The sequence below is a fragment of the Equus caballus genome, chromosome 22, assembly GCF_041296265.1.
Source record: "Equus caballus isolate H_3958 breed thoroughbred chromosome 22, TB-T2T, whole genome shotgun sequence".
Taxonomy (NCBI): Eukaryota; Metazoa; Chordata; class Mammalia; order Perissodactyla; family Equidae; genus Equus; species Equus caballus.
Window position 1 is genome coordinate 38,192,310 of NC_091705.1, and position 25,721 is coordinate 38,218,030.

Below are 25,721 nucleotides of genomic sequence, written 5' to 3' on the forward strand. Positions count from 1 at the left end.
GACCCTCCCAGCACGCCTCCCCTCTATACACTCCCAGAACCTCTCAGAAGCCCCCTTTAGCACAGCACACTGGTGACCCTCTGGGGACCCACTCCCCGGGCCTCATGGTGGCTGCAAGTCCAGCGAAGCTGGTGACCGGCCACGGCGACACCCTCCTTCCCCACCTTGGTGATGGGTGACGGGGGCCCACCGCCCCCTCCACCCCGGGCCCTCCCCAAGGGGGGCGGGGGGACTCTTCTAACCCTGGAAACACTGACACCATGTCTGCTTGCCCAGATCGCAGGACTGCTCGTCACCTCTGAACACACCATCTCAGCATCAGGTAAAGTTGGTTCCAACTGTCCAATGAGTTCTGTTAGCAGGGATCATAAAGGTCCTTTATTTTAAAAAAAAAAAAAAAAAAAAAGCTGATTCCCAAACATCACACGTAACAAGTGTTGGCAGGAGCAACAGATGCCCAGATGCCTGCTGGCGGCAGCGCGCGCCAGGGACCGGGGCCACAAGAGAACCTTTCAAAGGCCTCAGCACTTTCTAGCTCATTTCCCTTCTGCTGCGCACAACGTTATAGATTTCTATAAAGAACTCCCCCAAAAAACACCTCTCTTGCAAAAAAAGAAAAACCCATTTTTGCAAGGAATTTTATAAGCAGATCGGGAGGGTAGGAAGGACTAAGAAAATCCCTCAAGAAGCCTGGTTGCAAAATGTTTTGAAAAGAAAAATAATTTCTTTTAACCTAGAAACACTCAATGACACATTTTTAAAGTCTAATTCTGAAAAATTATCAAAACACTTTTTCCCCCCAAACATCCCAAATTACAAGTGGCCACCAGATGCTGGGATCTAGAAATACGACTGTGGCTTGTTTTATATTCTTTGTTTTTAAGAAACCTAAAAATTAGAGAAGTCACAAACATCCAGGGAAAGAAAAACTAGGAAAACTGCCAACGTGGTGAGTAAACTCAACCCGCGTACGCCGGAGGCCTGGCGATGAAGGCACTCGACACCAGTCCAACGCCGGGCGGGACCCTCGAGAGACTGTGCGCAGACCCACGTGCAACTTGTAATTCACCTGACGCAGGTGAAGGGGCGGGGGAAGCGTTCCGTGAGCCGAGAACGTTTTCCTGTTCAGACGGCACCCACCACGGACCTGTCCCCACCCCCCAAGGGCCAGGCGGGCAGCGTCCTGGAGCCTCCTGGAGGACCCAGGGCAGATGTTTCAGGAAATGACGTAACCTGGGTGAAGTGAATTCATCCGAGAATGAGTCATGAGAGCGGCCCTCAAACGTCCTTCAGAAATCCCAGGCTTAGCTCCAAAGGCCCACCCACCCCCACTCCAACAGAAACCTCCGCTCTTTCCAAACAGCTCTGCCCCGGCTACGATGGCAGGCATCTCGCCCTTTGCCAGCAGGTTCTGGTTCCCCTTTCTGTAGTAAAGCGCCCCAAGGCTGCTTGAGCGGTGTTACCTATCCTTCACCTGAGCCACACAGGGCACAAGAATGAAGCCAACGGGAAGGGAGACGGATATTGAGCCCCTGGATCAAACTGTACCTGAACCTGACGCCCCAGCTTCACGAGCTATTACATTTCCTCTCTTGTTTAAGTCGGTCACTCACACAGCCAGCCTACCACCCAAGGATTGAATAAACCCGGGACCTTGGCCAGGAGCTCAGAAGTCCAGCTGTGTCCGCTCCTTCCAAACCACCACAATCCGGAATGAAACAAGTCCTTCAGGTGTCACGGATGAGGGCAGAGTACAGGCGTCCCGCTTCACCCAACCTCCCAGTGGAATCAGGGAGCTGCTTCCTTCATCGCCAGGACAGCCTGCTGAGCCCCAGGCCCTGACCCGAGTCCTGCTCACCACAGAGCTTTTCTGGAGGAGAAGGAGAGGGGAGCGGGCAGATGAAGCGGCGAATACCCACGGAAGCTCCTCCTGAGAGCCGGGGAGGCCCAGCGGCCTGCTCCACGCACTGTTACGTAGCACCTCATTTAGCTCGCAACGCCCTCAGAGGGAGGCACTGCTATGATCTTCACGCTACACATGAGGAAGCCCAGCGGTGGACGGGCAAGTCACCTGCCCAGGGTCACACAGCCTGTCTGTGGCAGGGCCAGGCTATCAGTCAGGCCCCACGCGGCCACCCAAAAACTCTGACCTGTCCCCTGCCGCCTGCCAGGACACACGCCTGGATCAAGTGCTCCAGCCCGGTATACCTCAGGGGACCCTGTTCTTCCAAGTGGTCCTCATCAGTTACTTCTTCCCTGCTGTCTGGTCAAGCAGCCTCAGCCCCTCTGCGTCGTGAATCAGATCACGTCCCTCCTCGGCTCCAACAGCTCCAGTGGCTTCCAGCCCACTGGGGATAAAGTTCAATGTTCCCACCACGGCCCACACGGCCACCTTGGACCATGCCTCCTGCCACTATCCCTGCAAGCTGCTCCAGCCACGCAGGCTTCCATGCTGTGCCTCCAACACACGAGCATGTTCTCCCCCCGCCCCCCCCCACCCCACCCCAGGGCCTTTGCACTTACTGTTCCCTCGGCCTGGAACGCTTACCCCCAGACGCTGGCGCGCTAATTTCTTCAAGCCCTCTGTTCACACCTCACTGTCTCTGCGAAGCCATCCCTGCTCAGCCCGTCTCAGAAGAGCCACTCGCCCCAGCCCCGCACCCCTTCCCCAGTCCCCACCTTATTTTCCTCCCAGCATTTATCACTAGCTGGCACTCCATGGATTCACTTATCTGTTCACTGTCTGTCCCCTGCCTGAATGCCAGCTCCCTGAGGGGGGGCGCTCTCGGCCTCATTCACCATCGTAGCACCTAGAGACCGCAGCTCCTAGGGTGGCGGGCAGCTGCTCAGAACTGTCCTTGAATGAATGAATGGATGGATGGATGGACAGCTCTGCAGCCTCGCAATCCATGTGGGGCTGCCTCAAACTCAGCCTCTCCCATGCGTGGATCAGATATCGTCCAACAACTCTTGTCCAGGAGAGAAAAAAGAACCACAACATAGTCCACAGGTGAACAGAAGGAGGGGCCCCCAATGACCTGGGAGCTTGTGCACGGCCCAGAGGAGAGAGGTCCCAGGTGGGGGTAGGGGGGCGGGGGCGCACCCACAGTGCTGTGTGGTCCTCCCCGCGCTCCAGCGGGAAGAGGTCTTCTGCCTCTGCAAGTCCCCATCTCAGATTCTTGGCAGGAAGCCCTGGAGGGTCCTCAGGGCAGCTGCAGGCCAGAGGGAGGCGGGCAGGGGGCTCGCCTTCAGGGTCCTGCAAGTGCAGGCTCGCCCCCCAGAGAAGCAGCTCCCCTGCCTCACCCTAGACCCCTCGACTCCACTCTCTCCGCCACAGCCAACCACCAGCAGACCCTGTTGGCCCCACTTCTAACACCTCTCTCTTCTCTGCCACCTCCCTGGCCAGGTCCTCATCCACTCTCGACCCTCCAATGGCTGGCTTCCCAAGCACCTAAAAAAAAGTTCCAATTCCTTGCCTCGACAGCTACCTCCCAGCTTGCTCACTGCTCCTCACACCTCAGGACCTTTGCACTTGTGTTGCTTTTGCCCAAACAACTCTCTCCAAGAACTCTACACAGCTGCTCCTTCCCATTGCTCAGTACAATGCCACCTCCTCACCAGGCCTTCCCTGACTGCCCCAGCTAACAGAGCCCACCCAGACCCACCCCTGACGCCATCAACCCCACCCCCTGCTTCCCAGTCTTCACAGCCCTGACCTAAAGTGATCCGTGCCTCAAGGCTTCGGTTTCTGTCTGTCTCCTACCCATCCACACGCTCTAAGCACCCTCAAGCGTAAGCCCTACAAGGTCAGGAACAACTCCACTGCTTACCCCATATGCCCAGCACCCACCCATACCGGGAACTCAAAAAATATTTGATGAATCAGAAACCAAAATCCTATGTTGGGTTCTAGCTCAGATGTCACTGCTCCCCAACTCTCTGGCTAGAAGTGCTCTCTGGCGGCTCCCAGGTTCCTTCGCCGGGGGCTTCCCCCACAGCTCAGGCTCCCCACCCACCACCCTCCAGCTGGTAAGCTCTTGTCTGACTGTCCCCTTTACAGCAAATGCTACGGTGGAAAACCCGTGTGGAGGGCACCCCGCCATCCTGGGCCCGCTGGGCCCACGTAGAGCTGTGAGCTTGGGACCTGCCTGGCGGCGGCTTCCCCAGACTACCCAGCAACACTGGGGAGGGGGGACTTAGGGACAGCACTTGTAAACAGTTTTCTGTTTTGACATTAATAATGATGGCTATCCTATCAAATCCATGATTCATGAACACTATTGCTTAGGATGAGACTAAAGTTTTAAAAAAGGGAGGAGGGGGGGCCGGCCCGGTGGCGCAGCGGTTAAGTTCGCACGTTCCGCTTCTCGGCGGCCCGGGGTTCGCTGGTTCGGATCCCGGGTGCGGACATGGCACTGCTTGGCTGCCATGCTGTGGTAGGCGTCCCACATATAAAGTAGAGGAAGATGGGCACGGATGTTAGCTCAGAGCCAGGCTTCCTCAGCAAAAAGAGGAGGACTGGCAGTAGTTAGCTGAGGGCTAATCTTCCTCCAAAAAAAAAAACAAACAAAAGGGAGGAGGGTCAGATAAAAGAAAAAGACATTATAAATAATGTTACAGCTGGTATATGAATATGACAAAAATCATAAGACTGATAATGAAATGAGTAAGTTTTAGGAAACACTAATTGGATAGGTGGATGGACGGATGGGTGGGTGGATGGGTGGGTGGACAGGTAGGTGGACGGGTGGGTGGGTGGATGGATGGGTGGACAGATGGACAGGAAGGAGGGAAGGAAGAGAAAGAGAATGAAGTAAACGGGAGGAAAGAAGGAAAAAATGGGGCTAGCACAGAGTGGGTGCTCAGTAGTATGCTGAATGACCCCTTTAGTAACCAAGGCATGCAGAGCTATGGTGAAGGGCGCGGGCCCTGGAACCACACGGCTGGCTCACATCCTGGTTCAGCCCTTCCTCACTATGGGACCCTGGCAGGTGACATAACCTCTCTGTGCCTCAGTTTCCCTATCTGTAAAACGGGACAATAAGAATATCTCCATCCAGGCCATGAGAAGGACTAAGCGAGAATACGCATGCAGCCTGCTCAGGGCGCAGCCTGATACATCCTAAGTGCTTGACAGATATCCGCTAATAGGAGGAGGAATGAATGACCGACTGCATCCTAGGACCTGGACAAGAGAAAGACCTCAGTGAACCGTCTCACTCTCACAGCAGCCTGAAGCTCCACGGGCCTCCCCAGAAAGTTCTCCAGGAACAGAAGAGCAAAGAGGGGCCAAAGGTTCCCGGGGGGAAAGGAATGCAGTGGGCTGCAAGGCAATTTAAAGAGTTCGAAAGGGAAAAAAGAACGTGAGTGGGAAAAAAAGAAGATAAATTGAGCAGCCCAGGCTGCCTCTCCAGATAGCTAAATTCTGCTGTGCTAATTCTGCGTGCTTCAGCTTTTCTTAGCCTCCAGAGCGCCTGCCTAAATTAGCACCTGCAATATGCCGCAGAGAAGACAGGGAAGGCGAGGAGAGGCTGGGAAGGGCCCGGGGCACGCCGGGCAGGCCCCAGAGGAAGCGGGTCTGTTCTGCCCCAACCAGTGCCGAACACCTGAAGTGTGAACAGCAGACGCCAGAGCCTTTCCCCGAGGCCACGGCCAGCAGCGGTGGGTCACACCCAAGGCCCACGGCCCAGCCCTCAGCACACCCATCACTTAGCTGTCACACCCGACCTCTGAGCAGCACTCAGTTCCTCCGTCCACCTGGGCCCACCAGCCTCCCCAGGTGCCCCCTCCCCAGCCAACTGAACACGGCCGGCTGCTCCGGTGGCCAGACTCACCCCGCAAGAACCCCAACGTGGATTTATTTCTGGGAACGTGCCGGGGAGAGAGCGCACACGCACGCACCACGTACACACTCTATTGACACAGGGAGACACGCATGCAGAAAACAGCACCCTGCCAGCTGGCTCAGGGCTGCGCGGACCCACGCAGCACACACATTAACATTGGCACTCCCGGCAGGAGACACACAGAGATACGCGCACGGAAATAAACAGGCACCTTCGAGCTGTTTCTGCCAGATGGCAGGGCCCTGGCAAGGATGCATGTGTCTGCACGTCTGCGTGTTTGTTTGTACATAATAATGACGACGGCTGATTCGACTGAGCTCTTACCGTGTGCCAGCCGCCATTCTGCGTGCGACAGCAGCCCCATGACGGGGGTATATTATGACTCCTATTCAACAGATGAGGAAACTAAGGCACAGAGGTCAAGTCACGAGCCCCAGTGGCACAGCTGGGATTCGAACCCAGGCAGCTCAGCTCCCAAGCCTGCACCCCAGGTCCCCGTTTTACATGGCCACCATAGCACAGCCAGCTAACGGGACGCGAGGCTCCACACCATGGTCACATGATGATAGTTTATGGACTAATCCCTGAAATAATGTATTAGCCCCATTTTGCAGATGTACAGATGAGAAAACTGAGGCCCCGAGCGGTTAAGTAACTTGCCCAAGGTCCCAGCTGGGAAGTGGCAGCCTGGGGCTTGAACCAGCAATTCAGACTCCACATCTCCGGCTCTGACGTGCCAGGCGGCTTCCAGCTGCAGGAAGGTACTTAACTCCGAAAGTCAAGGGCAAGGGCTGTACCAAGAGCATCCAAAAAGGGCAAGTCATAAAACCATGACCATAAAACATGAGGGTGAGAGTGAGGGATCCCACAAGGACCAGACGCCACCGGGGCCCTCAACCAGCCCACCATCCCACAAAGGGGCCAGAGTGAAACACGGCTGGCACAGACACGAGCCAGAAAGTACCAGGGAAGGTGGGTGCCCCCGGCCCAGAAACGCACGCACGCAGTCAAGGTCGGAGCCCAGCGACACCCCCTCCCCCACCAACGAGTCGCCCTGGGGGCAGAGCGCACACACTGGCGACCCATGGGTTTGGCCGGAAGACGTGTTTTGTTTGGACAACGCAGTGTTTGTTAAAAATGTGATGGAGTTGCCAACTTTTAAAAATCGAGTGATTTCATACCCAAAACTCCACATTTCCGGCTGGTGGAAAAAGTCAGATCTGGAAACCCTGGGTTTGTGTTCCCGCGTGGGAACGGCTGCTCGGGGCTGAGAAGCAGCTACCCCCTTTACAAGGACGCGGGGCAGGTACTCCAGAACGCGCTGGGGTCAGCGGTGCCAGGACTTGCCGGTGTCTGAGCCCTGCCATGTACTCATGTGATCTCGGGCAAATTAATGCCTGTGCCTCAGTTTCCCAATCTGTAAAAGAGCAGCCACCCCAGAGGACTGGTGCCTGGCACCCAGTAAGCATGCGGTAAGTGTTAAATAGCACTGCTGACCCCACAATGTCAAGGCCGAGGGTCCATAGAAACCTGCACATCACTGTTCTCAGCAGCATTATTCACCAGAGCCAGCGGGACCGACCCAAGAGTCCATCAACGGAGGAAGGGACACACAAATGTGAGAGACCCACACAGTGGAGTACTACGCAGCCATCAAAAAGAATGGAACGCCGACACATGCTAAGACACGGACGAACTTTCAAAACGCTATTCTAAGTGAAAGAAGCCAGTCACAGAAGGCCAAATATTGTATGATTCCGTTTATATGAAATGTCCAAATCCATAGAGACAGAAAGCAGACTGTGTTGCCAGGGTGGGGGGAGGGGCAGGATGGGGAATGACTGCTAATAGGTTTGGGGTTTCTTTTTGGGGTGAGTAAAGTGTTCCAGAATTAGAAAGCAGGGCCGGTGCACAACCCTGACAATACACTAAAAGCCACTGGAGTGGACACTTTAACCTGGTGACTTTTATGGAATGTGAATGATACCTCAATGTTTAACAAAAGTTTTTTTTAAGGAAACATCTATGAAACAGATATTCTTATCTCCACTTTATAGATGAAAAAACTGAGGCACAGAGAGATCAAAGATAGGGAAATATCTATGTCCCTGCTGCTGGTGAAGGTGGAGAAACAGGACAGGTGGGAGGGGGACAGAGTTCCCTTACACCCGGCCACTTTACCCATCAGAGCCGTGGCGTCCGGGTTTGCAAACCTCGCAGGAAAATCACTTCCTCTCCCTGCGCTCCAGTCAAAGGCCAGACTGGGATGACTTTTCTCTAGATCGCTCTGAGACCCTCAAGGGTGCCCCGAGTCCAGGGCACTGTACTGAAGCATTATTTACTCATATCTATAGGGACAGCAGTGGCCACTACTAAATGATGACTTTAACGGCCCACAGTGGGAACAGGCCCTCTCCCAGGTGCATGGAAAGGAAACATTCTGGGTCTTCCAGGCCTCAGCCCTTCACGCGCTGGCTCAGACATCAGAGCGAGGGGGCCCAGCAGCCACCTCCTCCCAAGAGGGTCCCGCCAGGAGGACCGTCCCACGAGGCGGGAGAATCTCTCATTCACCAGACTACCTCACCAGGCTGGAGGACCCCATCCCTCACCCAGGGGACAAGAGAAGCCGCTGGCTCACGGGATGGGAAGACCCCCCCCTCACCCCGTCTGGGGCAGCAGGATCTCACCGGGCTGGTGGGGGCTGAGGCTGTGGCTTTTTTTTTTTTTTAAGATTTTATTTTTTCTCCTTTCTCTCCCCAAAGCCCCCCGGTACACAGTTGTATATTTCGTTGTGGGTCCTTCTAGTTGTGGCATGTGGGACGCTGCCTCAGAGTGGTCTGATGAGCAGTGCCATGTCCGCGCCCAGGATTCAAACCAACGAAACACTGGGCCGCCTGCAGCGGAGCGCGCGAACTTAACCACTCGGCCACGGGGCCAGCCCCTGAGGCTGTGGCTTTTCAGCAAACAAGCCCCTATAAAGCGTGGTCCTTTCTCTGAGCACGAAGGGTCGTCAAGGGGGCGCTGCAGTGGGGGCTCCAAGCCAGCCCCATTCTTAGACGCAGGACCGACCTGCACACAGTGCACAAGAAGACAGACGCGGAAGGAGAGAAACAGAGGCACAGCAGAGAACAAGACGGAAACGCAGAGAAGGGAAGGGACAGACCCAGGTCGGCAAACAGCCCCAGGAGGCCGGGGGCTGTAGGCAGAGCTGGGGAGGGAAAGCAAATGAGAAGAAGGAAAACAAGAGCACTCCGAGACAGAAGCACAGACGCCTGGAGGCAGAGGGGAGATCCAGAAGGGGCCTTGTCTGGGGTCCTTCCCACACGGCAGGGCAGCATCAGCCCAGCCCAGGAGCCCCCATCACTGGGAGGTGGGGGCAGCCTCCCCAGGCAGGGCGGCCTCAGTAAAGGAAAAAGCCCGCTGGTCAGGCTGGGGGCTGGGCCTAAGAGTGCCAAGCGTCCAGCCAGGTTGCCATGGCCACGGATACAAAGAGAGGGGCTGATGAGAGGCCCTGACAGTTCCCAAGAGGGGCCCCTGCCACTGACAGCCGCCAGGGAGGCCCAGCCTCTCCCTAGGACCTGCTTAACCAGGGCTCCAGGATGTTGGTCAGCTGTGCCTCCTTGGGGAGGCCTGCAGGTCAGGGCCTATCCAGCTGCCCGGGCTGGAAGAGGGCAGTGAAAATCACAGCACAGGCACAGTCAGCAAAGAGAAGGCCCCACAAGCCTCCAGACCCCATCGGCCAACCCTAAAGTACCCAACCAGCCTGGGCCACAATTTTTCACCCATTATATGTAGAGACGACCCCTCAGCTTGTCCTAGCTCCAGGGGCAAGGAGCTTGTGCCAAGAGGACCCAATGTCAGAATAACCGATTAAGAAGAAAGCTCACGCTGAAGGAGGCCTCACCGCGGGCAGGGTCTGCCCTCCACACCTCCCCGTCCTCACGTGGTGTTCCTCCCACCAGGCGAGGAAGAGCCATTTTTTCTCTAATTTCCAATCCATTTCAGACTACTGCTTTTACAAAATGCAATAAAAAGGAATTATTAGAAAAGCAAAGTCAAAAGAGAGACTACAAGCTAATTTTTTTAGTATTGGACTAAACCGGCATAAAATTACTCTGCCCAATTGCTATAAGAGTTTAAACGTTTACGCTCAGGTCCCGTCTGTATCTCCACGCGATCGACACTCTGAGTCTCACCTTCTTAGTCCTGGGGACCCTCACGACCACGGGAAGTGGGTACAGAGGGGACGTGAGGGCGCGGCTGCAGAGAGGCTGGATTCTGGTGCCAGCTCTGCCACCTCCTAGCAAGGGACTGCACCCCTCCATGCCTCTGTGTCCCCACCTCCAATGCGGGAATAACACTAATGGTATCTCTTAGGGTTTTTGTGGGGATTCAATGAGTGTGAAACTCTTTAGAATAGTGACCGACGTACGGAAACCCTCACTACACATCAGTTGTGATAACTGTAACATATCATTGAACGTCAGGTGGCACTGTCACTGTGATCCTCTATCTCCCTTCCTTCCACCACCAATCACCACCTAAGTGTCCAGTATCTCCCGGACTGTGTCACTCCTGCGAGAATGCTGGAGCTACGAGGGCAGGGGCTTGGGTCTGTTCTGTCACCCGCTGACACCCAGCTCAGCCTGGAGCTGTCCTGGCACTCAGTGGGCACCCAAAAAATTCGAAGACGCATGAGCTCAAATCCTGGTCTGCCATGCATTCACTGTGTGACCTCAAGCAAATGACTCAACCTCTCTGGCACTCTATTTCCTCATCTGTGGAATGGGAATACAGTAAAGATGACCTCACCATGGGCACAGAGAGGCTTGGAGAAGGATGCTCCCTGTAGCACTTCTCATCACCATATTTGGCAACGTCTGGGAGACATTTTTGGTTGTCCCAACTGGGGAGGGGGTACTAGTGGCATCTAGTGGGTAGAGGTTAGGGATGCTGCTAAGCACCCTACAAGGCATGGGACAGCCCCCCACATCAAAGAATTACACAGTCCCAGCTGTCAACAGTGCTGAAGTTAAGAAATCCTGATACAGAAGAAAAAGAACCACCTAGATGCCCATCGAGAGGGGAGTAGATAAATAAACTCCAATATGAGCAACCATCCTGCAAAAGAGGAAGCACAGGTCAGAAGGAATCAAAGCCAGCAGCAGAACGCTGGGCGATCACAGCAGCTTCCCCTCTGAGAGCAGGCAAGGGACAGAGCCAGGATTCGAACCCAGGTGCTAGGCTGCAGAGCCCACGACTTTAACCACCGGCCCCACGGCCTCGGTCTGACGCCTTTCATTTAAAGAAATGCACACACTTAGAAGCATAAGCATGCCCTGTTGTTTCCACAGGTTCATATTCATCGATGTCGACAACATGAACACACAGAGAAAGATCTGGAAGGCTGCACAGCAGACCAGTAACAAGAGAAACCGGAGGTGGGGGCAACGAGGAACAGGAAGGAAAGGGTTATTAGCACATCTGTAATGGTTTAATTTTCTACAAGGGCACTGCATTCCTATCTGTCCTGTAACTAAAGATGAATGAAAAACTACAAATGTATTTACCCTTTAACCCAGAAATTCCATTCCTAGAAATGTGTACACCTACAGGTATGAAGTGGCCGGTGTCTGTCATACGTCATCTGTAACGGCAAAAGATGGGAACAACTTCAGCGTCCATCAAGGGGGGACTAGCTTAAAAAAAAACACAGTACATCCCTCCAGTGGAACTCTACATAGTATTACAAAACAACCTCCAGGACACAGGGTGAAAAGGGGAACGAGGTCAAGTGCAGACATGCGAGGACAATGAGCCACCACTTGTGTAACAGAAGGGGCATGTCCAACCCACCTCAAGGGCCCGGATGAAAGCAGGGCCAGTGGCTGGCTTCGGGGAGGGAAGTGAGAGGCTGACATTTTTTGTAAGACAATTTTTGTAGAGCAATTTTAAGTTCACAACAAAATTGAGCAGAAGGTACAGAAATTTCTCCTATATGCACCACCCCGACACATGCTCAGCCTCCTCCAGTATCAACACCTGCCAGCAGAGTAGGACATTTGTTACAATCGATGGACCCGTGTTGACACACCGTTATCACCCAGGGTCCACAGTTTACATTAGGGCTCACTCTTGGTGTGGTGCGTTCTATGGGTTTGGACAAACGTGTGCGCATCCATCATTATGCTCTCATAGGAGTGGTTTCCCGGCCCTAAATTCCTCTGCTCCATCTTCTCATCTCCTCCCCGCACCCCCACAACCCCTAGCAACCACTCATCTTTCTATTGTCGCCATAGTTTCGGGAGGCAGACTTTTCACTCTGCATAATTTATGCCTTTTTAATTTCAACCATGGGAATGATTACATACAACATATATATAAACTAATATACAGTATACATATAACATAAACAGTTTTTTATGTACACACATAGGTAGTTACATATACACATATAGTTGTAATATTTTAAAAATTAATTTAAAAGACACACAAAAAAATCCCATCTTACACAAAGTTCGAAAACAGGCAAAACTAATCTTTGATGACAGAAATCAGAACAGTGGTTACTCTGGGGGGTACTGACTTGGGGGAACACCCTCTGAGGTGCTGGCAATATTTCCTATCTGATGTGGGGGATGGCTGGCTATACAGACAAACCATATGCAAAAGGTCATCAAGCCGCACGCTTAATATTGTGCATTCTGCATGCAAGATATGCCTGACAAAATCAAAAATTTTTCAGGAAAAGAAAAGGTTCGGTCATGGTGACAGGGAGATTTCTAGAGAGCCCCAGATTCTGTCATCCCCCCCATTCCCAGAGGGAGCTCTTTGCTTGGGGCCCCGGGAGGGGGCCAAGCTGGGGCTGAGCCCCCCTTCTCCCCGCCCCCAAGAAGGAATGGGAATCAAGCTGGCCTTTGTGGCTGGGCCCCGCAGAGCAGGACAAAGGGCCAAATGACGGCCCCTGCTCCCCCAGCCCCCATGACACTGCAGCCATTCATATAGGAGGGGCCCCTGCTCCCCCAGCCCCCATGACACTGCAGCCATTCATATAGGAGGCTGGCCATTCCCCGGCTCCAGCAGCCCTCCTCCCAGAGCTGGGAACAATATCCCCTTTTACCGCCCCCCCTTGTCTCCCACTTCCGCATTTAATTGCAAGTTCATGGGTATTAAGTGGCCCATACAGCTGACCCAGCTCCCCCCCTGCAACCCCCCAAGAAGGAGGCCCACAGCGCCGCTTCTGTGCACTGCCCCTCGGTGCCGCTCCTTCTCAATGGCCTCCCCAGAGAGGAGAGGGAAAGAGCCCCCCACATCCCCGCGTCGCCTCCTCAAACAGCTCTGTTCTCACCCAGAAAGCGGCGCCTGCAAACGAAGCTGCTCTCGGCCCTGGCACAGGGCGGCGGGCCCGCATCGGCCCCTCTGTGCCGACCAGCCAGGCCACTGGCACGTTCACTCTGCACCTCACTGTCACCCCACTTGATGCCAAGGGAACTGAGGCCCTGGAGGCTCAGGGCCAGGCCTGCCGTCCAGCCAGGGCCAGCGCTCAGAGCCTTTTCCGCCTGGAGGTCCTGCCTTTCCCTGAGCTGCCTTCTTGCCCCCAACTCAAGAGGGTGGGGACAAAAATCTCTGACCCTTAATCTCTTCTCCAGCTTCGAAACCCCAGGGACGACTGTGAGCTCATCCAGGGACCTTTAAGGGTTGGAAAGAGGTTGCATAAGTCAATCTCCTGCTCTTCACATGAACTCACTTTTGTCCTCGCTTGCTGGCAGGATTCCTACCGTGGCAATGTCCCCAAGCCTATCTCCATCTCCTCCAGGAAGCCTTCCAGGTTACACCAGTCAAGGTCTAACTTCCCCTCTACAGAAAAGCCGCACCGTCCCACATCCCTCTGCCACCAGTTCAAGTCTGAGCCAGCTCTATCACCATGCTAAATTCGTCTTCCCTCCCTGCCACCCCCTGGTCCAAGCTGCCATCATCCTTTGCCCATCACTGCCTAACCAAAAGCCACCTGGTCTTGCTGCTCCTACAGTCCGGCCTCCACACTCTGACCTGTGTGGCCCCTTTGAAAACATACGAGACCACCCTTCTGCCCTGCTCACAGCCTGCCCAGCTGCCCGCCGCACGAGGAGGAAGTCCCCACTCCCCACCTCTCTCCCAGGCCACACGATGTGACGCGCCCGGCACCCACCTCACCGCATCGCCCCCCCTCCCTCCACTCCAGCACCTGCCGACCTCCAGCCTCTCCTCCTGAAACTCGCTTCCCCAAAGGGACACACCCCTGGCTCCAGGCTTTACTCCTGGCTCCTGGGTGAGGCCGTTCCCAAGAACCCAACCAAGGCAGGACCTCCCCCTCCTTACCATCACTCTCCCTCACACCCACCAGTCTCCCCACTTTGTCTCCATCCTAGCAGGTACTCCAACCTGACACAGTCCTGCTCACTGCATTCCCTCTCTGTCTCTCTGTCCCCCTGTCCCTCTGTCTCTCGGTCTCTCTGTCTCTCTCTCACCCCCTGGAGAACATCAGCTCCACCACAGCAGGGATTTTTGTCCATTCTGTTCACTCCCGTCTCCCCAGCACCTAGTACCGCCCCTAGTACACAGCAGGGGCTCAAGAAAGACTGGAGATCTGATTGATTAATGAAAGACTCTTCCTGTTCTTCAATGCTATCTCACTCAAGAGCTGTTACTCTGTTACACTAAGCAGGTGCTACTAACCGAATGCTAGTGACCAGCTCTTGGGCTACTAACCGGACCGGCCGAGGGCTCCCTGCTTCGAATCAGTCTCCCCAGCAGCCCGAGGGCGTCTGCCATTTCATGGCTACTGTACGGCTCCCAAAGCCTGGCAGAGGGAGGGGTGGGGACCTCCCATGGGGCTGGCCAGGGCACAGGAAGGCACATGCTGGGGACGGATCAGGCCAGCTCCTCTGCTGGAGAAGCTCTCTTCCTCTCTGATGGTCCAACCAAATCCGGGTGCCACCGAGGCCCATCCCCATGCCAACACCACCCCGATTCCTCCACCCCCATCAGAACCACCCATTCCCTTTCCGAGTCCGCTGGCACACCACCGGGTGGTACAACACGACCGTCAAGAGCAGGGCTCTGGCGCCAGGCAGCCTGGGTTCAAATCCAGACTCTGCCTCTTGTCATAGACTCTCTTATATACTCTGCCTGAGCCTGGGCAGCTCTAAGCCTCTCCGTGCCTCAGTTTCCTCTTTTTGAAGGAGCCCTACCTCACAGGGTGGCTGTAAGGACTAAAGGAATGAATAACACCCAAACCAACATTTCTCAAACTGCAGTGTGCTTGTGAATCACCTGGACAAGTGGATTAAAAAGGCAGATTAAGAGGCCGGCCCGGTGGCGCAGCAGTTAAGTTCACACGTTCCGCTTCGGCGGCCCGGGGTTCACCAGTTCAGATCCCAGGTGCGGACCTACACCCCACTTGGCACACCACGCTATGGTAGGCATCCCTCATATAAAGTAGAGGAAGATGGGCATGGATGTTATTAGCTCAGGGCCAGTCTTCCTCAGCAAAAGAAGAGGAGGATTGGCAGCAGATGTTAGCTCAGGGCTAATCTTCCTCAAAAAAAAAGAAAAAGAAAAAGGCAGATTAAAAGCAGATTCTGACACAGCGGATGTCGGGTAGGTCTGAGCTCCCATGTTGATATGCCGGTCCCTGGAGCCCACCTGGAGGACAGCAAGGACCTCAGGGCTCTGGGCTGTGGGAGGTGCTCAGGAAAATTCACCTCCTGCAGTTCCTATTGTCTGTAGGGAGCTGTGCCCCTGGTCCTCCCCCGGGAATAAACTGGAATCTTTTCAGATCTGTGCAAGACCCTGACTTAAATCTGCAAACATAAATAAATAAAATTTTAATTCCCATTTAAAAGCAATAGCAGCCACCATTTCTTGAGCGCCCAGGCAGTTCCTTCCATTTAATTCTCCAGTCCCCCTGCACGCTGGGCTGGGGTGGCAGGGGCGCACTACACGGAGGCCCCTTCACAAACACCAGGTGAGAGGCCCCCACAAGGACACACAGACAGGACTGAAAGAGCAAGACAGTTGGAAGGCCCCTGAGCACATCGTCTGCAGCATCCCAGGAACAAAGAGCCGCTTCCAGAAACCCCACAGCCCTTCCCAGAGCAGCCAGGCCGTCCTGCCCCGGAGCCGTGTGCGTTAAGAGCATCAGCCGGTTCAAAGTAAAATATTTCAAACACCACCATCGGGGACCGGGTTTTGTCCTATGTGCATTTTGTTAACACGGCCCAAGACTCGGGGGGCCTCCCGTGCACCCCATGGGGAGGCTCAAGCAGCCCCGTTGAGAGAGGAGGAAAATGAGGCCCAGAGAGGTTGAGCAGCCTGTCCAGGATCCACTCCCAACAGAGCCAGCGAGGGGCAAGCTGGGTGGAAACCCAAGAGTGTCAGCCAGGGCTCTGGTCCTTGCGGGAGGGCCCTGAGCACAGGCCTCCCCCCTGCTGGGCACCTCCAACCACCCAGATAGCATCTAATCTGCCTCTGCACCAGGGCCCCCAGACCAGCCATAAAGGGGACCTGGGGGTGCTTTGATGTGGTGGAGGATGGAGCCAGCCTGACTCAGAAACAGCTGTGGGGGAGGGGCGCCCTTCAAGGTCCCCCAGCCCTGCCTTCAAAACGGCCTCAGCTTCTCTCCAGTCCACTTGGGTCCCGGGACAATTTGAGTACAACGACTTCACCAAGCCCTTTATACTCATGATCTCCTTTAAACCTCACGGAAACTCTCTGAGTTGGCACTATAATCAGTCCCCACTTTGCAGGTGGGGAAACTGAGGCACAGAAAGGCTAAGTAATCTGCTCAAGGTCACAGAGCAGGAAGTGGCAGAGCTGGATTCAAGTCTAGGCTTAGCTGACACCAGGGCCTAAACTTAGCCATAAGCGCTTTCATCAGGAGGGTGACTGACCATCCCGGTTTACCGAGGACTGAGGGGTTTCCTGGAATTGGAACTTTTCGTTTTCAAACCAGGCCCGCTGATCACTCTATTTTCCACTCTACTGTTCATAAGAATAAAGATAGCAGGAACAGGACTGGTGACAGCAGCCACAACCATGGAGCACGACTGTGGGCCAGGCTCCACGCAAACCCCTGAGCACGCAGCCCTGTGAGGCAGGGGCTTCTGTTCTCACCACCCCCAGTCCAGCCACAGATGGGGAAACTGAGGAGCGGGCCAGCTGCAGAACCTGCCCACAGTCAGCAGCGAGTCAGGGGGCAAGCCGCTCTGATGGCGGAGGTGGCCCTGCCCACGTCGGGGCTCTCGGACGGCCCGAGAAGCACGGGGTGCTGTCAACACGGACCTCTAGGAGACCCGTGCCTTTAGCACACATGACATGCGACCGAGCTGCTGTGGATGCAGAGGTCGGGGATTTCCAAAGACACGGGAGCGTAAACTGCCGCCTGCTCCCTGGGTGGCCTTTGGGGGAGCTGCCGCGCTCCGCTCGACCCCGATGGCCCCTCTGTAACTCGGGGAGAGTAAGAGAGCTCCCTGGCAGGACCACGGTGAGCACCCCCCGCCCCGAAGACCAGGCAGCTCCAGGGCTGGAGCATGACCGGCTCCCGCAAAGGAGACGGCCCGCGAGGACCAGCGACTATCGCCAACGGCGGGGACAGCACTGGAAGCAGGAGCCATCCACATCCCAGGGGGCAAGGCCTCCCACCGGGAGCGTCACAGGGGAGGAACACGCCCTCTTACGGCGACTCCTGGAGCCTGTCCACTAAGCCTAGACCCCTGATGTCAAGGGTCTAATTCTGAGCGGCCAGCCCAGCAGGCAGGACTCTCCGCTCTCGGACGAGCTCTGAGGAGGTGAGACCGGCCCCCCACCACCCTCCCACATCAGCAACCCGCTCAGGAGCAGGGGGGGACCCACCTTGCGCAGCACCGGGGCGCCTGACACCAGCCCTGCACGGGATCCGTTCTGGCCCAGGTGTGGTCCTTCGGGAGCAGACGGCCAAGGCTGCAGCTCGGCTCCACACAGGCTTTCAGCTCAGCAACCAGCCCACAGCCTGAACCCAGCCACTCCTCTCCCCTTCTCCCACCCCACACACACCCCACGCTTCACAGCAGTCAGAGGGGCTCTTCTAATGGATAAGTCAGCACTGTCACCGCCTGGCCTAACACCCTCCACTGTTCCCACACTAACAGCCCAGCCCCCCACCTTGGCCCTGTGTGAGGTGCTCCCACAACACTGCTCAGACCTCCGCTCCCATCCACTCGCCCCTCACGCACTCCATCCCAGCCACACCAGCCTCCCTGCTGATCCTGCAAGTGGCCAAGCTCATTCCTGCCTCAGGGCCTTTGCATGGGCTGTTCCCCCTGCATGGAACACAGCTCCTCCTGCCTTTCTTCCTATGGGTGGCTGCTGGGCATCCAGGTCCCAGTTCAAAAGTCACCCACCTCATCAGACAGGCCTTCTCTGATCATCAAATGCAAAGAGCTCCAACACTCTCCAGTTCATTCCCTGTATTGTCACATCCACAGCGCTTACCACGTGCAGGCCGCTTCTCCTTTATTGCCCATCCATCTCCCTCGATACAAACGTCAGACCTCTGGGAGCAGGGGTTTCGCCCGCTCTGTTCACTGCTGCTGCCCCAGTGTCTGGCACAGGGGAGGACCTTAGCGGATGTCTGCTGACGGTATGAAGACAGCGGAAACAAGATTCCCGGAGTTTAAAGGGTCTGACACGGTGTGCGAATCACCCGTTCCCTTCATGACAAGAGCTGTGACAGGCAGTTCTGAGAGCCCGTAATGGGGGATCTGAGCCGGCTGGGGAGTAGGAGCGGGGCGGGGGTGAGCCAAGGAAAGCTTCCGTGAGACTGCGCTAGACCCTCACGGCTCAGAGTGTGGTCCCCGGACCAGCACGGGCATCTCATCTCCCGGGAGCTTCCTAGAAGTACAGCATCTCACCCCATCCCAGACATGCTGACCCAGAATCCGCATTTTTATTACATCTCCAAGCGGTTCGTATGTTTACTAAAATCTGAGACAGCCTGGTGGAGACGCCAGGATGAGGAGGCGACAGCAGGCGTGTCTGGTTCAGGGGGTCCCCGGGAAAGGCCCAGTGCAGGCCCATGAAGCCGCTGCCACGTACACGTGGCTCCCAGCACAGGGGCTGGACAGAGAGGCGAGGCCCATCCAGGCTTCCTGAGTGTCCTTCACCCCTCAGGCCCGAAACAGGATCCATGCAGCCCAGAGCCGGCATACGCGGAGGGGAGGGGGAAGGGGGATCTGAACCCAACAGATTTGCGTGGCAGACTCCCCGAGAGCCATGCCATCTGGAGCCCCTTTGTGATCCAGGGAAGGGAGGACGGCGGGGGAGGCGGGGAGCCAGGAGCAGTTATAAAGCGCAGGGTGACGGGGCAAAGGAGGTGTGTGTGGGGAGAGGCAGGGGCCACCTGTCACTACAAGCCTGCGGCACCCCGACTCCACCTCCCAACCGCCTGCGACAGACAGGGCCACACACCCTAAAAACCACCTCGAATCCACGTGAATCCACCCTTTCTGCAGCTCCCGGAGATGTGACCTCCCGAAAGTCACCCTGAGTCCTGCCTCAGTCCCGGTGCCTGTGGAGGAGCTGACACCTCACCTCCAGTGACAGGGATGAACACAGGACCCAGGCTGGGCCCATCAGAGTTCTGGGCCCTTAAATGGGCAAGACTTGGTTCATGGATGGGTACACGTCCCAAGGGCCAGGCCAGGGAGCACCCGGATCCAGCTATGCCTGAAGCCATTACTCCTGAGTCAAGTGATCCCATAAAAGCCTTTTTTCCCTTAAGATTCTGAGTTGGGATTTCTGTCATTTGCAACCCAGACTCCTGACTGATGATATATCTGTTACAGCATTTACCACCCTGTAGCGTCATTATTTGTGTGTCCATTCTCTCTCCCGGACTGGAGCTCCCTGAGGACACACGCCGTTGTCGATTTAGCTGTGTCCCGGATGCCTAGAAGCAGGACTGATATGTGATATACTCTCAAGAGCTCTGTGACAGTGGGCAGATGGCTCTTCTTCCCTCGCTCTACATAGTCCCACTATGCGCCAGGGACTGTTCCAGGTCTGGGAGCAGCAAGGAATGGGAGACAAAAACCCCTGCCCTCCAGGAGTGTAAATTCTAAAGCAGGGAAAATAGGCAATAACTAAACAAGGGCGTAAAATGTAAGTGCAGTGGAGGAGGAGGGGGAGCAGGGGAGGATTTTCAGATGGGAGGTCGGGGAAGGCTGCATTGAGAAAGCAAGATATCCGAGCAGAGACCTGAAGAGGTAATAAACCCCATGGGTACCTGGGAGTGTTCTAGACCAAGCAGACAGCACGCGCAAAGGCCCTGAGGCAGGAATGTGTCTGGTATGTTTGGAGATGAGGTCAGAACATGGACATGGGGAGCGGGAAGACCAGATCCTACAGCACCTTCTAGGTCATCGTCAGAGCCGTGGCACCTTCACTGAGTGGGCTGAGGGGTTCAAGAGTTCTGAGCACAGGAGGAACGTGATGGGACTTAACCAGATGTGTATGGGGAACCACCCGGCAGGGGGCAAGGACAGAAGCAAGAAGCCAGGGAGGAGGCGACTGCAACAGTCTCCACGGGAGACAACGGTGGCTGAGACCGTGGTGGCAGCCGTGGAAGGGGAGGAGCGGCCAGATTCTGGCTACTGTTGAGGGTGGAGCCGACAGGACCTCCCGAGAGTCTGGATGGAAGATACGGGAGGAAGAGGAGAACCAGGAAGGCTGCAAGGCTCCACGTGCCTGAGCAAGCGGAAGAGGCAGGGGCCACGAACCAGACGGCAGGGCCGTGAGAGCTGGAAAAGACAGGGCGTCTGAGCTGCCAGCCAGACACCCCCATAGAGATGTCGGGCGACATCTGAATACAGATGCCTGGAGGTCAGGGCAGAGGTCCGTGCAGGAAATAGAAATTTGGGAAATGTCGCAAAGGGATGGCATTTAAAGCCACTGAACGGGATGAACCCAACCACGGAATGATGACAAAATGATGGAGGGAAAGAAAAGGAACTGTCCCCATCTCCTTGCCACTGGGGTCCCATTCCCCAGCCTCCCCGACTCTGTGCTGGGGGCGGGGGTGATAAAGAGCCACAGCGACTAGAACGACCTGCTGGGGACAAAGCAGTTCTGCACCCATCATCTCGCCTGCTTCCGAGAGAGGCCAGCAGGGCAGGAATCAGCGCTCCCCGCCCCATGCCATGGCCCAGCTAAGAAACTGAGGCTCAGAGAGGGACACAGCTGACGCAAGGTGACCTGACGGCCAACTCGGCTGGCCGAGCCGCCCACACCAGGCCCCAGGCCACGGACACGATGCATGGCTGCCAAACACAGCTCTTCCTGAGCAGAAATAAGGAGACCCTCCCCCTCCACCTGCTGGGCCGTGGCTGCCAGCACAGGGGGCATGACAAAGACCGGCCACACGGGGAGGGGGCTGAGAACACGGGGAGGGGGCTGAGAACACGAGTTGGCAACTTGGCCCCGAGGCTTCGTGGTGACTGGCAGACGACACAGCGTCGCGGGGACTGGCAGACACAGTGCTGGCACCATGCTGGCGAGCTGGCAGGGAACCAGCACCAGACTCAAGACTGGGTCTCCAGGGTCCCCCAGCCTCGGGGTCTTCCCTCTTCCTGGACGTGCAGGCCAGCCCCAGCCCAGAGCTCTCCCTCCCTCCCCCAGGGATGGGGCACCTTGCTCCCACCGGGCTGTGACGTCTCTCTGAGCCTCAGTTTCCGTGACTGCAAGATAAGCAGCAAATACAGAAACGTTTATGTCATCGCTTCATCACAACAGCTAATCTTCGTTCAGCTCCTACTGTGTGCCAGACACCGATGGAGCCCAGGGCTCTCAACCTCGGCCCTGCGGACACCTGGGGCCAGAGAATCGTTATGGGGGCTATGCCCACACTGCAGGATATTGAGCAACACCCCTGGCCTCTACCCACTCGAGGCCGGTAGCATCCTTCCTCCCCATTATGACAACCACAATGTCTGCCGACACGGCTAAATATCTCCTCAGGGGCCAAAAACTGCCCTCGTTTGAGAACCACTGTTGTAGCACAGTTCTATGCCGACCAGGATGACAGCTCCATGAGGTCAAAGATCTTTGTCCATTTGTCAAATCTGGGGCCCAAATTTCATTAAGGGGCCTGGTTTCAGAATCTTGTGCAACCACCTGCTATCCTGACTCTCAAAGGACTACGGGAGGGTTTATATGACCCAATATTATATATAGGTCTGCGCACAGTGGGTGAGAAGCCAGTAACTGTCTTTTTTTTTTCTCTTGGTGAGGAAGATTGGCCCTGAACTAACATCTGTGCCACTCTTTCTCCATTTTGTATGTGGGATGCTGCCACAGCATGGCTGATGAGTGGTGCGTGTAGGTCCACGCCCAGGATCTGAACCTGCAAACCCTGGGCCGCTGAAGCAGAGTGTGTGAACCTAACCACTATGCCACCAGGCTGGCCCCAATAACTGTCTTTTTTTAAATTACTAGTTTATCTTAATTTGAAAAATAATGTGTCAATTATAACTAGTGAAGCAATGCAAAAAGAAAAATACAAAGATAAATAAAATATCTTTCTCTACACCCTTCCGCATTCCCAGCCCAAGGCCACCAACGTTGATACCCTGGTGTGCATCCTACAGTGCCTTTCTCAACAACCATAATTCCTACCAAGAGGTCTTTTTGCTATTATTTTTCCTACAAAACTGGGATCACACTCTCCATCTGTCTCACAACTTAACCTTTCCTGCTTAATGGAACAGCATGTACAGCCCTTCATGTGAAGAAAAGAGATCAAACTCGTTCTTTTAAACGGCTGCCTGATCCCCCAACACGCGGATGAACAACGATCTCACGTCAGACTTTTCTCTGTAATCAACACTCACGTGGTTTCCTTTTTCCTGCCCATTAGAAACAACACTGGAATAAACATCTTTGTAACTTACATCTTTACATACTTTTTTTTTTTGGTTCTATAGGACAGATGCCCAAAGGGAATTGTGGTTTTTATTTTTAAAGACATTGCCAGACTGTTTTTCCCAAAAGACAGCAGTCACTAACGCTCCATCAGCATCGTTTGGAACTGCCTGCTTCCCAGCAGCCACACCAGCACTGAGTGTTATCGCTGTGTCTGTGTGCGCGTGTACGCGCATGTGCATGTGTGTACATGTGCGTGTGCGCATGTGTGCATCTCTATGTGTGTGCATGCGTGTGCATGTGTGTGTGTGAGTGTGAGACAGTGCTAATGCTACAGAAGGTGATGTGGTTACTCAGCTGAGATGTGGCTCCGCCTCATTCTCATCCCACAAAATACTACCAGTTCAAGAGCATCCTGGATGCAGATCCGGGCAGAGGGCTGTGGGGAGCAGGCTGTCCATCTCCGGGGCCGGGACATGCCCTCCTCCCGAGCCCCTCCCATCCTCGCAGGCTGACTCCGGGCCTGCACCCGCCTCGTTTCTGAAATGGATTTCACACCCGGGCATAACAAAGACACCTTTGTCACTAGAAAAGAGGGAGCGACTGTTGCCAGAACATTCTGGGTTCTGTTCATTCAAATCTGTGTGTGTGGGGAGAAGGAGGGTGGGGCGGGGGGAGAACAGGATGCTGCCCGCTCTGGGGCTGACCTCAGGGGAGCCGCCGGGCAGAGCCAGAGCAGCCCTAAGGCCCCATCGTGCACTCACGGCTTCTTTCCACGAATACCCGCCGAGCACTCGCGATGTGCCCGGCACCAGAAAGCACTTCACGTTGATCACCTCGTGTGGTTCACCCCCACAGCCCCACACGAGCGGTGACATCACTACCCCACTTCACAGATGAGAAAACTGAGGCTCAATGAGATGCCACCAGGACCAGAAGTCACATGGGCAATAAATAACACAGGAGCACAAAGGAGGGGCAATGAACTAACTTCTAACCACCTGCAGAACACCTGGGACCCCAGCCGCCATGTTCTTCCACCTGGGCAACCACAGCAGCCTCCCCACTCCTCCTGTTACCTCCCTGACTTCACCTCTGACTCACTCTCCTGTTGCTTCACTCTGCTCCAGCTGCTCTGGCCTCCCTGCTGTTCCTTAAACATCCTCCTGCCTCAGGGCCTTTGCACTTGCTGTTCCCTGCGCCTAGAATGCTCTTCCCGCAGATAGAGAGGTTACGTCATTTTCCAGAGGTGACACACCTCAAAGGAACAGAGTCTAGATTCAAATCCAGGCCGTGTGGTCTGAAACAAGACAAATACACACAGCGGAGCCTCTGATAAGAGAGAAGGATGCTGTGTGACCCTGAGCAGGTTACTTTTCTGAGACTCTGTTTCCTCATTTATAAAATAGGCAACATAAGAACATCTTCCCCATCAGGTTTCTGGGAGGCCACCCTGCCTGGGACGTGTCCACTGGGGACGTGTCCACTGGTGTCATTACTAGATCCATGGGAGAGCCAGAACAGTCCAGGAAGGCCTCCGGAGGAGGCAGGACATGAGCAAAGCTTTGAAGGTAGGAAGTGCAAAACCATGGAGCTGTGCAGGCAGGCCAGGTGACAACAGGGCTCCCCCAGGACCGAGATTTGGGAGAAGCAGAGGCTTCCAACCTGGCATGCAGCCCCCAGCATAAAGGAGGAGAGATGCACCGTGCCCTTGGGGCCCAGCACCCTGGGGTCTTCCTGCTGGGAACCACCACTCCCCCACTGCCCTGTGGCACAGCCGGGCCCTGCCCTACACCTGGCCAGTCAGAGTCTCCATGACGGACTCAGGGACGGGCACGCGACCCAAGGCGGCCACTCACAGCCCACCAGGCCACCGGGCAGACACACCAGCACGAGCCGGGCAAGTCCCGTCTTTGCGAAGGCAGCGAGCTGGGCTTCCTGCCACTGCAACCGAAGAGCCCAGACACCAGCTCCTGCTGCTCGCGTCAGCAAAGCGGTGCTATTATTATTGCTGTCATTGCTGTTATTATTATTATTTCAAAACCTGCTGGACTGGGGAGAAACGAGGCAGGCGCGAGATCTCCACTGGGCTGCACAAGCACAAGATGAAGCCGAGCCTGAGCGGGACAGAGTGCAGTCCGAGAGGAGCCCAGATGGCTGAGGGACCCCCCACAGCCCTGTGAGAGCCCACCGCTTCCCCTCCCAGGTCGCCCAGAGAAGTGAGAGCACACAACACCAGTCAGGACCAGGGCAGCCGAAAGTGGGAACCTCCAGCCAACAGCTGACGCCGCAAACAGGAAAAGAGAGGCAGTGCCCACGGGCCGCAGGAAGTGGAAGGTGGGTATCAGGGACCCTCTCCAAGGGAGAACCACCTCCCCCCCACAGTGGAGGAGAGAAGGCCCACCCACAAACGGGAACACGCACCTCAAACTTGAACGCTCACAGTCGGGGGGTGGGGGGAGGCGCGTCCTTTGTAATGGCAATGAAAGTCGCGCCCTTGTCACGGGAAAGTGCATCTGTGGTTATTAAACACATCTTCTTCCAAAGAGAAACCTGCCACCTCCTACTTTTCTTAAAATATATGACCTTCTTGGTCTGGCTTTCTGTTTCCCAATTGATAGAAACAGGGGTTAGAAGAAATATTCTATTGTCCTCTTAACTCTACTATTTTTAAAACAAAAAACAAAAAAGCAGCAGCAGGGCAAGCGCAATGATAAATGGCAATCAATGTTTGGTTTCCACGTGAGGGTATTAGAGAGGAGTGGAGACTGCGGCAAACTGAAGATTGTGAGCCCTGTCTAAGGGAGCAGCTGCTATTCAGCTCCCACTGAGCTCACCGCCTGTAGGAACGCGAGCTTGGTGTGGATAGACCTTCTGACGATTTAAGAAGCCAGAAATATAAATTTGTGTGTGCAATTTCTGGATTTTTCGATGTTGGCA

At 55.3% G+C, this 25,721-nt stretch overlaps 1 protein-coding gene across 3 annotated transcripts in view; it reads right to left on the reverse strand.

Annotated features, from left to right (window-relative positions):
- PREX1 (phosphatidylinositol-3,4,5-trisphosphate dependent Rac exchange factor 1) overlaps positions 1-25,721 on the reverse strand; it is a 182,200-nt gene that overhangs the window by 141,232 nt on the left and 15,247 nt on the right. Inside the window, exon 1 of one of the 3 annotated variants that reach the window (XM_023626698.2) lies at positions 258-352. The exons of 1 other annotated variant lie outside the window; for it this stretch is intronic. In XM_023626698.2, the coding sequence (XP_023482466.1) occupies positions 258-311 (54 nt within the window). In that variant the 5' untranslated portion in view covers positions 312-352. Of the gene's footprint in view, positions 1-242; positions 353-25,721 lie in introns of those variants that run through there. One more of the 3 variants, XM_070246866.1, reaches the window with a different exon arrangement.